The sequence below is a fragment of the Sminthopsis crassicaudata genome, chromosome 6 (assembly GCF_048593235.1).
Source record: "Sminthopsis crassicaudata isolate SCR6 chromosome 6, ASM4859323v1, whole genome shotgun sequence".
Taxonomy (NCBI): domain Eukaryota; kingdom Metazoa; phylum Chordata; class Mammalia; order Dasyuromorphia; family Dasyuridae; genus Sminthopsis; species Sminthopsis crassicaudata.
In genome coordinates this window covers 202947902-202965073 of record NC_133622.1, presented here as the reverse complement: position 1 = coordinate 202965073, position 17172 = coordinate 202947902, and the positions used below count along the sequence as shown (strand labels likewise).

General features: G+C 51.3%; 1 protein-coding gene across 6 annotated transcripts in view; it reads right to left on the bottom strand.

Moving 5' to 3' along the window:
• The window catches only part of TUB (TUB bipartite transcription factor), a 131216-nt gene that overhangs the window by 50516 nt on the left and 63528 nt on the right, over nucleotides 1-17172 (bottom strand). Inside the window, exon 1 of one of the 6 annotated variants that reach the window (XM_074273754.1) lies at nucleotides 16219-16668. The exons of the other annotated variants lie outside the window; for them this stretch is intronic. Coding sequence (XP_074129855.1) covers nucleotides 16219-16256 — 38 coding nt within the window. The 5' untranslated portion in view covers nucleotides 16257-16668. Of the gene's footprint in view, nucleotides 1-16218; nucleotides 16669-17172 lie in introns of those variants that run through there. 6 annotated transcript variants of the gene reach the window in all.

The following is a 17172-nucleotide window of genomic DNA, read 5'->3' as shown; positions in this document are numbered from 1 at the left end:
ACATCCACCTTCCAAATACTCGAAAATACTTATGGTACCCACTCCGCCCTCAAGCCTAAGTCTTCTCCTTCCTGGGATTAAACGTCTGCGGTTGCTTCAGCCAGGTGTCAAGGGGCACTCCAGCTCACCCTCCCTTGGTCCCCCTTAAAATGAGCCCACTACTCCAGACCTGTCCTGATCAGGACAGAGGATAACGGGACTGCCACCTCCCGGGTCAGGGAGGCTTGGGGCACAGCAGTTTTCTCAGCTTGGTTTGGTTCTGGACTTTCTGCTCTGTCATACATAAAGTTCACATTGACCTTGCAGTCTGGTAAAATACCAAGTTGTTTGTTGGGTTTTTTTTTTTAAGCAAACACTTCTCCAGCCACGTCCCTGTGTCACTTCACCAGTTCTGCATTCATCCCTACTAAGTGCCATCTTATTAGATCCATCCCACTGCTCTGGCCCAGAGATACATTGGGAGGCAGACTCCTGGGTATATTAGCTATCCTCCCATTTCATGTAAGGCTGAAAAGTATGGGTAACGTGCCATCTATGCTTCCATCGCACTACGGCAAGGACTCTGCACCAGGGACTCTGGGGACAGCCTGGGGAAGCCTCATGGACCCCTTCTGAGAATAACAGATTGTTCCCTACAGTCGTAATTGAAGGAAATGCAAAATTTCAATTAAAAGTCAACGGCAAAAATGGGAATTTTTTTCCCATCCAAGTTCCCAAACCCCTTGAAACATATCCAAGAACCTCCGATTAAGACCCTCTGATCTAAATTATAATAAAGACATTGAACACAACAGGAGCCAGGGCAGACAGAGGTTCATAGCAGTCTCCTAGAGGCAACTCCAAGTTGAAATACATTCATTAAAATCACTGCTGGTCGCATCTTTCCCCACTGTTTCACTAGAACATCCTGGGTGACTTCTGTCGAGGAAGGAGGCTGGGATCAGATTATGGAGAGCCACGATCAGGCCCCACCGCAGCCATATTCAGTAGGAAGAAATACTCATGTAAGGATCATGGATGGAGGAGTGACACATTGGAGCTGTACCTAAGAGAGATAACCCGGCAGGGAAGGGCGGTCAAAATTGGAACCCGGTTAAGTCAGATAAGAAGTAAATGCATTTGGTTCAAGAAGAAAGCTGTGTCTTAATTCTTCCTCAACCCATGCTGGTTCTCACTGATGACCAACTCCCTCCCGAAGGGCTCACCTTTAATAATCTGCCCTAGAATCTTCCTCGAGGCTAGAGTTTGAAAGAACCCATCTTCCCCTTTCTGGATATCAGCAAAACTCTGCCCAAGTCCAGTTCTGGGGCGGGTTCATTGTTTTCCTAGAGTTCCTTCAAGATCCCTGATACAGGTTCAACAATCACATCTGCTGATCCTTTCAGGAGCCTGGAAGATGGTGACTTACTACAGGATTTCAGTGTTCATTTATCCACTTTTCCCAACTCTCTCCCCAGCAGGAATCATCATTTTTATTCTTAGCAAAAAATGGAAGCAAAATCAGAGGTGATAAGATCTGTTTTCTCATAATGTCCTTGAATATTGTGCTATGCCCCTTAAGCAGAGGCCTTTCCCTTCTATTATATTCTTCTGGCCCCCGCTGAAAGCCCAAAGTGTCCTCACAGTTGCCATTAACCAGAGCTAATGGCTTCCCAAGCCTCAGATCAACCCGATTTAATTCTTCTTAATGTGATTAGGACATGTTCTAAGTCCTCTACTCTCCGCGACACACACACACACACACACACACACACACACACACACACACACACGCTTCTTTTTTCAGTTTCTTGTCTTCAATGCACGCTCCTAAGGCAAGCAGTTTTTTTCAAACTCTTCCTCTTTTTCTTTCCAATAAATTATTCATTCTTTGGAATTAATTATTGTTAATTAATTATTGGAAGTCTCTCATCTTTAATATTCTTTCCTTTTAGAGTCTCAGGCCTCTGAACTTGTAGAGGATGACACATCTCCATGTGATTGTGTGGAACACATATGACAACATGTGACATATACAACATACATAAAATACCTATCATTGAAAAGTTGGAAATATGCCGCTATCCTCTTTGACCATGTTCCGGGTCCAAACGGGAGCGGGAGGGAGTTCACAAGACTCCTGCCAGGCGGGTTGGAGGTGCACTGACGGGAGTGGCCATTTTAACGCATAAATATCCGCCTGGAGTTGTTTTGAGGAGAGTTCTGCCCCGACACTCATTATACTCGATATTTTTATGATGATTAAGTCATAGGAGCACATTCTGATGATGTGATCGATTTCTCATTTCCATTTAATAAACCAGCTCCTTTATGAACTTCGAGAATGAGCCGGCCCCTGGCAGATATACTTCCCCCTTCGAAGGAAGACGAATGGGGCCCCTGGACCCTCCTTCTCTGGATAACTTAAGCCCGGAGAGAACATCGCCCTCCCGGCTTTAGAGGCAGCCAGGTGGGAGAGGGGATGGAGGGAGGGCTTTAAGAACGGCCAGAGGGTGTAACTGCCACTGAAGTGGGCCCTCCCCCCAGGATGGGTTAGGGCATGGCCCAAGTCAAAGAAACCAGCCCCCGACCCTCGTCTCCCTGCTCCTCTGCCTCGCCTCAGACTGAGGCTCCCTCCCACCCACAGCAGCCGCCTGAGGCAGCCATGGGACTAATTCGTTTTGTCTCTTCATAAGCTCCGATAATCGAATGGAACACAGGTCCTGGCCTGCCGTGCAGCCCCGGGCGGAGGGGGAGGGGTGCCCAGAGTTACCGCGGAGCCCCCTGCAGGCCCACGGCTCCCGTTCCACGCTTGTTGCAGAGAAAGCCGTACTTTATTTTAAATGCACTCAAGTAAAATTTCAAAGACAAGGTCGGATGGCACTGGGAAGAACCAGGGGATGTGGGGACCTGAGCTCCAGAATTCTAAGTCTGGCTGTGACCGGGCACCGGGGACATCCGGGGCTCAGGTACCCACCGATCGAGCTGGCGAGGCCCGGCGTGAAGATCGCCCCCGGCCCAGAGGGCCCAGGGGCCGCAGAGGGCCTGGTCTGGCCAGGCGAGATTCAGTCAAATCCCAGCTCCAATACTTCTCAGCCCGTGCACTAACTGCCTGGCTCTGGGTTCTCTGCAAAGTGAGGCTAAAAATACCCGAAATCCCTCTCACTGGTTATTTTGCAGAAGGGGCTTTGGAGACTTTAAAGGTAGACACATGCATCGATGCAAGGCAGGTGTAAACGCGCGCACGCGCACACACACACACACACACACGCACACGCACACACACACACACACATATAACATTTGTCTTCATTCTGGTGGACTCGGTGAATCCTCTAAAGTTACTTTCCCCCGTGACCTTCAGTTTCTTCCGCTGCAAAACGAGGAGGAGAATCCTTGTTCTGATCGCCTTATCGGGTGGTTGTGAGAAAAATGCCTTATAAATTATAAGGGAACACAAGCTATTATTATATGGAATCAGAGAGCACTTTGGAAACCATATCGCACCGTATGTCAGGAAAGGGAAAACGGTTTTAACTCCTTCTTCTCCTGGACCTGCCGGGGAACGACTTCCTTTCCTTTCCCTTAGTGTCTTGTTCATCCTTCTCCTGGTATCTGGTCTGACTCTTCTAGATCGACACCGATGCTACAGGTGGCGAGAGACGGCCACGGGGGCTCAGTCACGGGGACAGACGATGCAGAGGTGGTCACTCACAGGAATGGCCACAGCGCAAGATGGAGGGAGTCTTACTGGCTCTTTCCTTCCCTGCTTGATAAAGGAGGGGTTATTCCATTGGCCCTCTCACACTCTCAGTCTGCTCCCTGGGTCCCACACTCCATCCAGGGACAGCTTATCGGGCTTAAGTAGCCGTAAGCCGCAGCTCCCCGGGCTCCCAGCTACTCCGTCAGCTGCCACAAGGCCATCTCGCGTCACCGAAGAGACGGACATCCAGCAGCACCCCCTCGTGCCTCCCGCTGCCCAGTCTGTGTCTAAGCTGCCACGAAACTGCTTTCCAGGGTCCTGCCGCCCCCGCGCAAGGGGCTGGGAGTAAGGGCGCCGACCAGGACGGAGGGGGCTGCTGTGAGACAGAGGAGGACTCGGGACGCCCCGCATTCCCCTCAATCTTTCCCTGGGAGGGTACCCCAAGCTTCGATTGCAGCAGTAGCAATTTGTTCATGCACTCCAATGGGGCAGTTAATTTGTGCTGGATTCTCTGCGTACCGACCTTCACCTGCTAGTTGGTCAAAGGTAATCTGTACATTAACTCCAGTTTGCCTATTTCTTTGAGCTTGTATCCTACGTAGTTCGCTATTCTCTGAAAGCCACGAGCTGTGTCCAGCACATCCTTGCACTGGGGGTTAGGATTTCATAAGCCAAACCATCTAGTAACATCTTAACATAAGAGGATGTAGCTCCAGAAAGAGGGCAGCCTTCTTCCAAATCCTTAATTTCACAAATCCTCTCCGAAAAGGATACTTTATAAACCTTAAACCGCGATATACATGATATATAATAGCATAGAATAATAAAAATAATCACTATATACATTTATATAGATAAAAGCTACTCATGAGGCAGCTAGATCTGACATCAAGAAGATCTGCCACTTCCCACTGTGACGAGCCGCGTGACCAAGTCATTTAATAATAATACCTAACACATGTAAGTGTGCATCTGCTGTCTCAAGTCTCCGTCTCTACAGTGTGTGACAAGGAGATGACAATAGCACTCACTTCCGGAGGTGGTTGTGAGGACAAAATGAGGTAAGATAAGATGATAACATGAAAGGGACAGAACCAGAAGACAGCTGCCCAAAATGGAACTGGACTCTGTCTCTAATGAGGTCTAATGGGAGCTGGAAGAACACATTTTGAGAGGGTTCTTGCACTGGGAGATGGCTCTTGAACTGGAGTACATGGGGTCTCTGAGGTCCCTTCCACTTCTGAGATGGTAGGATCTTTTTTCTGCCTCTCTTTGATCTAAGCGTGAAAACATAATTCACATGATTAATCAACAGATCAAAGCTTCTACTGGGAGACTGGCCTTCAAAGGAAGAGAACAGATACAAATGTGCTAATCTCTCTCTGTCTGTCTCTGATCTCTCTGTCTCTGTCCCTTATCTCTCTGTCTCTCTCTGTCTCTCTGTCTCTCTCTCTCTGTCTCTGTCCCTTATCTCTCTGTCTCTCTGTCTCTCTGTGTCTCTCTATCTCTGTCTCTGTCTCTCTCTCTGTCTCTCTCTCTCTTTGTCTCTCTCTCTCTGTTTGTCTCTCTGTCTCTCTTTGTCTGTCTGTCTGTCTCTCTCTCTGTCTCTCTGTCTCTCTCTCTCTCTGTCTCTCTGCCTCTCTCTCTCTCTCTCTGTCTCTCTGTCTGTCTCTCTGTCTCTCTTTGTCTGTCTGTCTGTCTCTCTCTGTCTCTCTCTCCCTTTTCCCTCCCTCTCCCCTTATTTTTATTTCCCTTTTTTCTGTATTTTCCCTCCTCCATTTCCTCCTCTCTCTTTCTTTGTGTCTCTATCACTTTTTCCCCTTCTCTCTCCTTTTTCCTTCCCTCCTTTTCTCTCTCTGTCTCTTTCTCTTCCCCTCCCTCCCTCTCTCTCTGTCTCCCTCCTACCGGCCCTTTTCCTTGTTGCTCCATCTCTGTCTTTTTCCCTTCCCTCTCTCCTCCCCCCTCTCATTTTCTCCTTCCTCCATTCACACTCTCTCTCTGCCTACCCCCGCCCCCTAAAATGTCTGCTTACTCCCTCCTCCCACCCCACATTCAACGGCTCTTGCTCCTTCTCATTCCTAAGAATTCAATTAAAAGCGACTCCTCTGGGGGACATGCAAGAACCTGATGAACGGCACGTCCGAGGCGAAGCACCGGCCTGTGTTCCTTCCTGCCTTAATGGGATTTCACAGGCTCAGGAGCCCAGAGCTCTCCAGACTGAGAGAAAATCCATTTCTCCATCACTGGGTGAGAAGTGAGCACAGGGCCTTTCCTCAGAGTGGGAACCTCGGGTAGAGAGCGGCCAGGGGACTGGCTCTTTGCAAAATTCTGTGGAAGGCAGGGAGGGAAACTGAGCCGTGAGCCAGGCCAGGCTCTTAGTCTGGAGCTTCCACAGTCCCAGTCTTCCTCCCAGCCGTCACTCACGGGTTCTCCTTAGGAGGCCATCAGCCCCCCTTATATTCTAGATAACTGGGAAAGGAGGGGTAGTGGGCAACCATCTGAAGCAACTAGCAGTGGCCGCCTCACTCACTAGATGTCTATTAGAATGTAAGCTCCTTGAGGACAGGCTGTAATTTGGCCTTTCAACCCTGAGAAGAGTCCCTGACCTCTAAGAGTAAAAAAGCTCATAGAGTAGACCTCAAAAAAGTCTCTGAAACTGAGTTTTCTTCTTAGCCGAATGAGGAGCTGCACTCAATGCCCTCCAAGATGCAGCTCCACCATCCCCATCCATCCCCACTCTGACTCCCTGGTGCAGTGGCCAGCTGCGTCAGTGTGAGAGAGGGACACCAGAGAGATAACCTGGGAAGCAGCTGTGCCTCCGACCCACCTGAGCCTCCCGCCAAACCAGAGCAGGTAAGGAACAACCTTAGGTCTCTGGGTGGGAGAAAAAGAAACAGCAAAATTGAAAGAAAAAAAGAAAAGCAGATCTTCTTTTGGAGGATTTTGCCTGAGAGAAATACAGCATGTCCCAGTGACCAGGGAAATCGAGGCACGTCATGGGGAATAGCGGCATGGCCTGGGCAAACCCAAGCACGTCCAAGAACAAGAACAAAGCTTGAGAGGAAAATAAGCCATATCAAGAGGCAGAAGCTCATTTACAGCCAGGCCCCCTGCTTTCCCACAGCCCCCAAACACACTATCTGCTTCCCTCTCCCCAGCCGAGCTGCCTCCTCCCACATTTTTTCCTGCCTTTCCTCATTAGCAAGTCCCCACACCCACATCTTCAGAAGGCAATGGCTTTTTTAATTAGGTCAGCACCAGGGCCAGTTACCACCGATAGAACAAGCTGGGGCCCCCACCATCTCCTTGGCCAAGACCAGAAAGGAAAGGAATCCTGGCTGGACTCAGCACTCTCCTGCCTCTCACTGAATCTACAGGCGGTTCCACATTCAGGTACTTACCTTTGGGCAACAGGGACTAGAAAAGGTCATGCATTATAGCGTTAGCTATCAGGTTCTGGGTCCCAAAGGCCAATTCCGTTTTTAAAGGCGCACTCACAGGTGCTTGCCCCTGCAACCCACCTGGTGCTATTGCAATGGAACAACTAGCTGAGCTTACCAACCATCCAAATCGAGCATCCCGTTGTCTGCCTGTCCCTGTTTCCCACTGGCCTGGCCTGGCTCCTCGGCTTAATCAATCAAGCTTTATGAAGTGCTGGGAAGCTCAGGGACCTCCCTCTGACTTAATGAAGGCCACAGTTCAGAAAGACAAATACCCAGCCCTAAAACCCATCAGGCTGAAAATAAGCTACTCTTTGTGGTCCCCAAGAAAGGTGGTGAAGGGTGAGAAGGAAGGAGGTCATATTATTTATTATCGTTTATATTATTATGTTACATATATAATATATAGTATGTTATATGTTTTTATGCTCAGTTCTTGTGAGTGCATATGGTTGCTTGATGTATACTGCCATGTATTTGGGGTACAGTGAAACTCTAAGAGAATCCTTCCCTGAGAGAAATCATAGGTCCTTGAAGGTGACTGACTGGACTCGAGAAGGAATACTGGTTTTGGAATTATAGGGCCTGAATGAGAATCCCCATTCTGCCAATGACTAAAAGAGTGTTAAAGATTGGTTTTAGCTACAATTGGGGAAAATTTTTAAAAGAGAAAACCAAATTTAATCCCACCAACAAGAACAGCAAACCGAGCAGAAACCGACCAGGACAAAATTTGCTCTATGTCAGGAGCCCATCACTGCAAGGTCGCACTCATGTCTGAGTGTGACAGAAGCACCTGCTCTTGCATTTCTGTCCTCCTTGGGAAGAGGAAATCTCTGCTCTTTCTGGGAGACAAAAACCGTATGTCAAGATAGGAACACTTAGACTCAGAGAAGAAAGACATAATTCTAAGTCTCCAGCTCTACTTAACTCAAAGTGGTCGTGAGCAAGATCATTTTAGCTCTCCTATTCCCAGAATGTTCATTTGTAAAATGGGAGTCCTACTCCTGTCACTATCCGGCTTACAGAGTGGTGGTAAAAAGAAAAAAAAGCACTTTATGAACCTGAAAGTCCCAAGGAATTATGATGGGATAGGGTCAAGGTTAGATTTAAGATTTCATTGTAGAGAAAATTCTCTGAAATTTATTATATTTGAAAGCTGCCTAGGTTCCCTGAGAAATTAAAGTGAATGAAGGGGTAGCTAAGTGGCACAGTGGATAGAGCACACACCTTGGAATCAAGAGACCATGAGTTCAAATATACAGACACTGTGTGACCCTGGGTCAGCCACTAAATGGAAGGAAGGAAGGAAGGAAGGAAGGAAGGAAGGAAGGAAGGAAGGAAGGAAGGAAGGAAGGAAGGAAGGAAGGAAGGAAGGAAGGAAGGAAGGAAGGAAGGAAGGAAGGAAGGAAGGAAGGAAGGAAGGAAGGAAGGAAGGAAGGAAGGAAGGAAGGAAGGAAGGAAGGAAGGAAGGAAGGAAGGAAGGAAGGAAGGAAGGAAGAAGAGAAAGAGAGAGAGAAAGAGAGAAAGAAAGAAAGAGAGAAAGAAAGAAAGAAAAGAAAGAGAGAAAGAAAGAAAGAGAGAAAGAAAGAAAGAGAGAAAGAAAGAGAGAAAGAAAGAGAGAAAGAGAGAGAAGAGAGAAAGAAAGAGAGAAAGAAAGAGAGAAAGAAAAGAGAAGAAAGAAAGAAAGAAAGAAAGAAAGAAAGAAAGAAAGAAAGAAAGAAAGAAAGAAAGAAAGAAAGAAAGAAAGAAAGAAAGAAAGAAAGAAAGAAAGAAAGAAAGAAAGAAAGAAAGAAAGAAAGAAAGAAAGAAAGAAAGAAAGAAAGAAAGAAAGAAAGAAAGAAAGAAAGAAAGAAAGAAAGAAAGAAAGAAAGAAAGAAAGAAAGAAAGAAAGAAAGAAAGAAAGTAAGTCACACAGTTAAGTAGAAGGAAGGAAGGAAGGAAGGAAGGAAGGAAGGAAGGAAGGAAGGAAGGAAGGAAGGAAGGAAGGAAGGAAGGAAGGAAGGAAGGAAGGAAGGAAGGAAGGAAGGAAGGAAGGAAGGAAGGAAGGAAGGAAGGAAGGAAGGGAGTCACACCAGAGGTGGTTCTAAAACCAGATCTATCTACTACACTGGGATGTTGCTGCTTCTGATGATGATGATTCAAGATAGCACTATAAGGCATGGCTGGAGAAATGGGCCCAGATTTGGGAAGACCTGAGTTAAATTCACACTGGCTGAGTGATACGGGGCATCATTTCTCCCATCTTTAATGATCTTCCCTGGAAAGGGGGGATTCTTCAGCTGGGAGTTCCCCACACCAACTTAAAGACATGTCTAAGGCAAAAAAAAATTACTTATATATCGCAGCAGTAGAGAGGATATTAACATGGCTGAGGTTAAGTCCCCAAGAAAACCGAGAGGGGTTGGCGGGAAGAAGGGACTGCATTTTCTAAATCTTTGAGGCCGGTTCTAAATGTTCCAGCTGCCCCTGTAACAGAGGGTCCTTTCTCTTACTGGGGGTGGGAATTGGCTGCCGTTACTTGGGGCTGAAGGCCTGGAGATATTGCAAGGCTGTGAAATGGGATTCTAGGAAAGGGCCACGCCCCCAGTGGGCATTGCCAACCTGAGGATGACTCATCAACTGATGAAGAGGGGAAGTAACTGGATCGGGCAGCTGGGGCTGACAGGTGCAAAATGTCTCACTGGACCCAGCCTGTGTCTCCCATATCTCTGGCTTGAGCAGGCAAGAGCAGGGCTGGAAAGTTAATGGGGTACAGGATGCTGCCAAGTTGGACTTGGGAGGAAGGTTCAAGAAAGCCAGCTTCCCTCCCCCTTTCTCAACTTTCCTGTAGCCATTAAGCTGAGAAACAGGATTTTTTAAAATGTGGGCAATTCCAAGGGGCTAGCTTTAAGGGGCACAAATCACGTGGCGGGTTTGAGGTCTACAGACAGGCCGAGGTTAGTCCAGGAGTCCAGAAATGGACTTCTCTTGGTCTCCGTTCATTCAAGAGGCTGCCGGCCCAGGCCAGAGCAGCAGCAGCAGCCGAGCTCCGGGGGTTCAAATAGAGCTCCCACGTCTCTGTGTAACTACTGTCTCAGGCTCGATCAATAAAGGACTTTGCAGGAGCTCACGACAAGCGGAGGAGGCAGCTATTGAGAGTACGGTTGTCCCCATTTTAAAGATCAGGGAAGAGAAGTTCAGGAGAGTTGGGGGTTTTAGCCACGATTGTGTATTGGGTTAATTAAGAAGAAAGAGTCAAGTTGGTTAATGTGGAGTCTAAGGACACATTCTGATTCTCTTAGGGTCTGGGGAAATCAGAGTTGTAGAAATCAGCAAAGAAAGAAGCCCTATGAGAAAGGCATGGAGGGAGCGGTGGGGTTCTTCACATCTTCAAACAGGGGGTGTCTACAAGGGCCCTCACCAAGCCCAGAGACAAGCCTGCAAGAAAGGAACAAGATGCTCTGGGACCGGGCTCACTGCCCACCTCGGAGGGGACTCTGGCACTGGAAGGAGGGCCAGGGACGGTCATTTCCTAGAGTCTGCTCCGGGAACCCCGCCCGGCTGCCTCCCTTGGCCACCTGCCACCCCCACGGACACGCAGACGCTCCACCAGGAAAGGGCCGGAGGTTTATTTTTGGTCTCAGCCGAGGAGATGTCAGCTTTCCGGGGAGAGTGCCGTGGAGTGGTGCTCCCATTTATTTAAAACCACTAAAAACAGCAGAGCTTCGGGCTCCAGGAGGAGCGGGGCCCCTACGGCAGGAGAACCCTGATCCCACACCCCGGCCTGCTTTTCTGGGGGCTCCTTGCTCCAAAATGAAACAATCCCAGGGAAAATAGGACAGGTGGTGGGCATCTGGGGCACTTTCCAAGGGAAGAATGCCCCTGGGGAGTGCCAGTCATGGGAAAGTTAGCTCCACCACATGCCATGTACCGCTCCCAGAGCCCGGCCCTATCAGCTCCTTTTCCAAACTGCCTCTGGCTCTGTTCTACCAGGACCATGTTAATTCCTCTCCCTTCTCTGGGTCTCAGCTTCCCCACCTTAAAATTAGAGGGTAAGATTTACACTCTATGGCAGTGGTCCTCAAGCTTTTTAAACAGGGGGCCAGTTCACTGTCCCTCAGACTGTGGGAGGCCGGACTACAGTAAAAACAAAAGCTCACCCTCTGTCTCTGCCCCTCAGCCCATTTGCCATAACCCGGTGGGCCACATAAGCGTCCTCAGTGGGCCCCCGCAGGCCGTAGTTTGAGAACCCCTGCTTTAGGGTTTAAATCTCCTTTACCCATGAGATTGAATAGAAGCAGTGAGCCCCCCAAGCACGGAGCCTTTTCTGTCTCACTGTATCCTCAGTGCTCAGCACACAGTAGGCACTTAATGAGTTTTTGCTGAATTGAGTCAAAGCAGGGAGCAAAACACCTTTAAGAGATGCCGCGAGGACCCCAGGCTCCTAAGTGACTTTACAAGTAAATCCCAAAGGGCCCACCCTGGGGACCCTCCATAGAAATGATCTGAAGGTCGGGGATGAGGGGACCAGCTGCAGCCCCAAGCTCATTAAATCAGAAAATGCTGGAGCCGGAAGGGCAGTCCTTTGAGAAGAGCTGGTTTGAACCTCTCCTCTGACAAAAAGGGCGGGCACTTGTAAGGTCATTCTAGGAGTTAGCTCCCAGCAGAACTGTCAGATTAAAACCTCAGGTTCCTGATGCCCACAAAGGTGCCACCCACGGTCAAGCTACAAGTGCTGGGAAGGTCCAGCTGGAGCACCAGCTGCCGATGCAGCCCCAGTCAGAGGAAAGGATTGCTCGTGGAAGAGCTGGAGGCAATGAAAGGCTGGCACCTGAGGCCATGGAGATGTCAAAGCCGATGGGAGACGCAGAAGGAAGGAAGGTTGAAACAAATTGGGGAAAAGGCTCACAAAAAGGGTGAGAAAATAACCAAAATCTGTGTTTTCATTTAAAAAAAAAATCGATATCAGATTGCTTGCCATCTTGGGGAGAGGGGAAGGAGAGAAGAGGAAGAACAAAAAAATTGGAACACAAGGTTTTGCAAAAAGGATTGTTGAAAACTAGCTTTGTGTGTATTTGAAAAAATAAAATACTATTTAATTTTAAAAACAACTCATTTTCCCTCAAACAGCAGAAAAGTTTCTTTTCCACATGCTAGAATGGGGCAGGCATAGTGTCAGCCCTCAGCCCATGGGGAGATGCCCCAAAAGGCATCCTGAGCCTTCCCTAACCTTGTCCTGCGTGCTCTTCTTTGTGGGCTGCTGGCACCTGCCTCAACTCTCCCATATGCGGGGTCCTGCCATGCCCCACTCCCCCTCCAGCTGAGATGCTGCTGTTAACATTGTTAGGATGCAAAAACTGTGTCTACCTCAGTGGAGAGAAGACATCTCCCAAAGGAGGGCCAGTGAGAAACAAGAAGGGCCAAAAAGTAGGGATCTCTCTGAAAAAAAACTAATTATCTACGCTCTCAGAATCTTCTCGTTGGCACGGTGACACTGCCTGCTCCCAAGCAGCAGGACTCTAACCCTATCCAAATCAGCACCATCCATTAAGTCACTAGATTTAAAGCTGGAAGGGACCGTGACTTTGAGACGTTTTTAGTCATATCTGACTCTTCATGTCCCCTTTGGGGGGTTTCTTGGCAAAGATACTGGAATGATTCGCCATTTCCTTTTCCAGTTCATTTTACAGATGAGGAAACTGAGGCAAACAGGGACTTGCCCAGAGTCACATGACTCATAAACGTCTGAGGCCAGATTTGAACTTAGGAAGACGGGTTTTTCTGCCTTCTGGCACTCTACCCACTGCTCCTCCTGGCTGCCCTTAGAAAGGGTCCTTAGAAGCCATAAAGTCCAACATTTTACACAAGAGGAAACTAAGGTAGATGGAGGTTAAATGACTTGCTTAAGTGTCTGAAATGGGATTCGAATGGATGTCTTCTTGATTCCAAATCCAGAACCTTTCTCAAACTGCCCCACCTCCACCAAAAGGATTCATCATCTCCATCACTAATCACTGAAAACAAGCATTTCAAAAAGCCCAGCTGGTCACAGTTTGGGCCCTAATTGACTCAGCGTGAACGTAAGTAGCAACTGTTGACAAGAAACAACGAGGGTCTTTTCCTCTCAGACCGGATTTTGGGGAGGTCTACGTAAAAAAGGCCATTCTTTTCTCAATCTTACCTAGCCTTAATCACTGATTACCTCAGACCGACTGAGACCTGCAGAAATCCTTAGCTTGAAGAAGCCAAGGTCTCCCACTGCTATCTCTGGTCACTCATCCCAGAAGGCTCCAGGGGAGAAGGTGAAACTGGTAACTTTGCACAGCCCTCCCTCATTTAAATCCACTTCGTGAAATCACCTTCCTTTTATCACAATTGTCTCCAGGAATGAAAGCCAAATCACAACAATTGTGGACTAGGAACCACCCAGACTAAGGACAAACATGAATGTGGATCCATGAGGATCCCAGAGGCTTCTGGGTTAGATACCCCTGATAAGGGGAGATCATCAAAATGTCATCTGTGGTACAACAGTTAGACTCGGTAGAGAGTGTAGGGGTGGGGCAGAAAAAGGGGGGATTTTCCATACTGACTTTCAGGGTGGTGTTAAAAAAAACCTGGGGTCCTCCTCCTGAACTTTTGCCATGTAAATGTAAGCCGTCGGTGCCAGTTAAAAGCAGTGAACAGACACACCCTGGGATGCCAGTGGGGGTCCCATTTTCATCTAAAGGGAGGTCCAGTTCCAGAGTCTGCTTACAGGGCATCTCTGCCCAGTCAGCTGGGATTGGCTAGAAGGATCCCTCCTCCTCTTTGTCAACTTGACAACCTTAAGCTTCTGAAATGGGTTTTGTTTTACAACTCTCTCTCCTTTAATTCCCTGGGAAAGCTCTGAAGCCAGGATTTATCTCCGCTAAATTAAAGTAGCATCTGCTAATGTCCAGCTCTGGAAGGGAAGGGTGAGGTAGTGTGGGAGAAGTGTGAAGGGTGTGGACTAAATGCGCACTTTCAAGCCAAATGAGAAAGGAAAGAAACCCTTTGGAGGAGAAGCTAGATGGGCAACAAATATCCCCACAGGGTTCAGCAGGATTCCCTGGGGGGACTGGACTGCTGGGGGCATTATCCTGCTACAGAACAAAGTGAACCAAGATTCTCTCTCTAAGGGAGGGTCACATTGCCGAGGCTATCTTGGGACTACTGATTTCATCTTATTCTGAATTTACTCCCTCCCCCCCCCCAAAAAAAAAAAATTCTCAGTCACCATTTCTGCCATCTTGTTTTTTGGTTTGGGTTTTTTTTTTTTTTCCATTTCTCTAAAAGGGTACCGGGAGGAGGAAACGGGAGGCTCCCTCCTTAGAATACCCTCTCTGGGGATCAGAGTTTGCTTCCCAGAACAGGGGCCCTGAATTTGGGGGACCAGATATATAAGGTGTCTCACTGCTCACAGCAGTTAGGTTTTACCACCCGAGCCTGAGTACTTAAGGTGTGCCCGGTTTACCTAGCCCCAAATCAAGGAACTTGTCCCTCCCCCCAGATAGTTTCCCTCCGGCTCCTCCAAACCCACACCAGAGCCCCGAGAAAAGAGACTGAAAGCGTTTTTGGCCATCACAGTCACCTCGGAAAGACCTTTCCTCCTCCGAAAAGCACTGGCCCCCACCACTGACTGAGTCCCAGCCGCAGCTGGCACCCAAGAAGAGCTCCCCATTCATTCCTCAGTCCCGACTGCTTCTGTGGCTGCGGGGTGAGGGCCAGGCGAGCCTCCCCCGCTACCCCCCAGGCCTGGCCCAGCTGCCAGGCCAGGACAACAGGAGAACTGGTATCCAAGGGGTTCTCAGAAGCCAAATGTCCCCTTGTAGGAACAGCTCCCCCTCTATTCAGAGGGGCCTGACTTGGCCAGGCTCTAGATTCACAGGCCAAGGAGTCAAAAGAGGGAGCAGATGTGGGAGCGGCTAAACGGCGGGACGTGCGAGCCTGTGGGCGGCTCCGCTCCTGCATGTGAAGGTGACTGGGCCCTATAGGTCCCCACGGCTTGGGGAGGGGAACGGGTGGGGGTGCCTGCACTTAGAATCGGCCGAAAAGCGGCTCTTCTACTCCAGGAGGGAAAAGCTTCCTGCTCCAGACCAGCCTGGGGCGAGAGAAGAGCCACTTAAAGCCGGCGGAGAGACTGGCTTTAAGGACCTTCTGGGTGTTTTGTTTCTGTTCCCGTGTGTCTGGCGTGGTAAATGTCAGAAGGGCTCCCTGGAGCAACTTTGGTAAAGAAGGACCCGGCTCCAGATATATCCGGGGGCTCCCTGGTGCAGGCTGGGGACACCACCACACACTTTCACCTGTCCTTGAGCCTGGGGCCAGTGTCCCAAGCATCCCCTCTCCCCTCCCAAAGAGGCCCGGGACCCCCTTCGCAAGCAGCTCGTCGGTGTCCAGCGCCTTTGACGCACATGCTTCTGTAGGAGAGGCCGGGAGACTGACTCTGTAGCCCATGGCAACGAGGAGCCAATGGGAGGCCAAGGAGAGGGGGCTGCCATGGCGACATGGCCATAATCAGCTCTCCTCTCCAGCAGCAGCAAGGTGGGGGCTGGACCCAGATGGAGGGGATAGCGGAGGCAGGGGGCGGAGGGTGCTCCAGGTGCGGGCGCGGGCTCCGGTCCCAGGCCAGGGCTGGATCCCGCGCCCGGCTCCCACTGGGGTCCGGGGGATGGAGGGGCGGCTGGAACAACTCCCCACTCAGAGCGAGTTTATGAATGGGGGAGCGGCGCTCCCCGCAGCTCTCCCAGCCCCCGAGTGTGTCCCTGGGCTGGAGGGAGCCCATGCCTCAGACCCGCACAACCAGGGGCGCAGAGTGGGGGAGGGGCTCCCTGTTTTCTCCCTTAAACCTTCTCTCCTCCACCCCAGAAGGGCCACAGAATTCGGATCTAAGGGGGCTGAGAGACCCCCAGTCCTCCCGAGCTCTCGAAGAGGAAGCACCCAGCGGCAGAGCGCCCCGGCCCGGCTCTGTCCACTGCACCCAGGTTCTCCCAAGTGCCGGGCCGCTGCCGCTGGCATTCCCGGGGTCCCGGCCGGGCCGCGCGGGGACAGGGACACGGGAGAGGCAGGCCGGGCTGGCGGCCAGGGGCCCCGTACCTGTAGCGGATCCAGTCGGAGTGGTGCTTGGAGGTCATGTCTCCCGGGGGGGCCGGGCCGCTGGCGGCTGGGGAGGCGGGGGCCCCGGGCCGGCGGGGCCTCGGGGGGCTGCTGCGCGCGCCCTGCTCAGCTCCCGGGGGCTCTGCCCGGGCCGCCTCCGCATCGTCCGCCGGCGGGCTGCCGGGGGACAGTTCGAGGGAGGGCGCGGGCTCAGTCCCGCCGCGGCCCGTCCGCCTTCTCCCCGGGCCCCGGCCCCGGCTCCGGCTCCGGCTCCGGCCCCGGCTCCGGCCGCATGGGCCGGGGGAGGGGCTGCGGGGTGCGCCGAGGGACGCCGCGGGCCCCGGCCGCTGGGGAGGTGGAGGTCCCGGGGCAGCGCGCGAGGCCGGTCCCGGGCGTCTGGGCGGGCTGAGTGTGTGTCTGTGTGTGTGTGTGCGCGCGTGTGTGTGCGTGTGTGTGTCCGTGTCTGTGTGCGCGCCCCGCCCCGATCCGCTCAGTGCGCCCGCCCCCGCTCGCTCGCGCAGGACGCGCCCCCCCGCCCCCCACCCCAGCCGCAGCCCCTCCCGCCCTTCCCTGCAGGGCGCCGGGGGGAGGGGGGAATGGATGGACTGGAGGCCGACGATGGGAGGGATGGGGGTGGGGGATGGGGTGGCCGGGGGGTACCTCGGCACCCCTTGGCCGGAGTTAATCCCGCCCCTCCACCTCCGGCGTGCACGCAGCTCCCGGGCGCACTCCGCACGTTTGGATACAAGAAATGGATGGAGCCGAACAATCCCCCTCTCCCTAAGGGGCAAACGCGGGGCCTGCCCCCAGGCTCCGAGTTCTAAACCCGGACCGAAACAGTGCCGCCCATTCATGCGGAGCCCAAGGGTGAGGAGGGGGGCGAGGGACAAGGCCTGCCGGGGCCGGGTGAGAAGGGGGGCGAGGGACAAGGCCTGTCGGGGCCGGGTCCGAGGA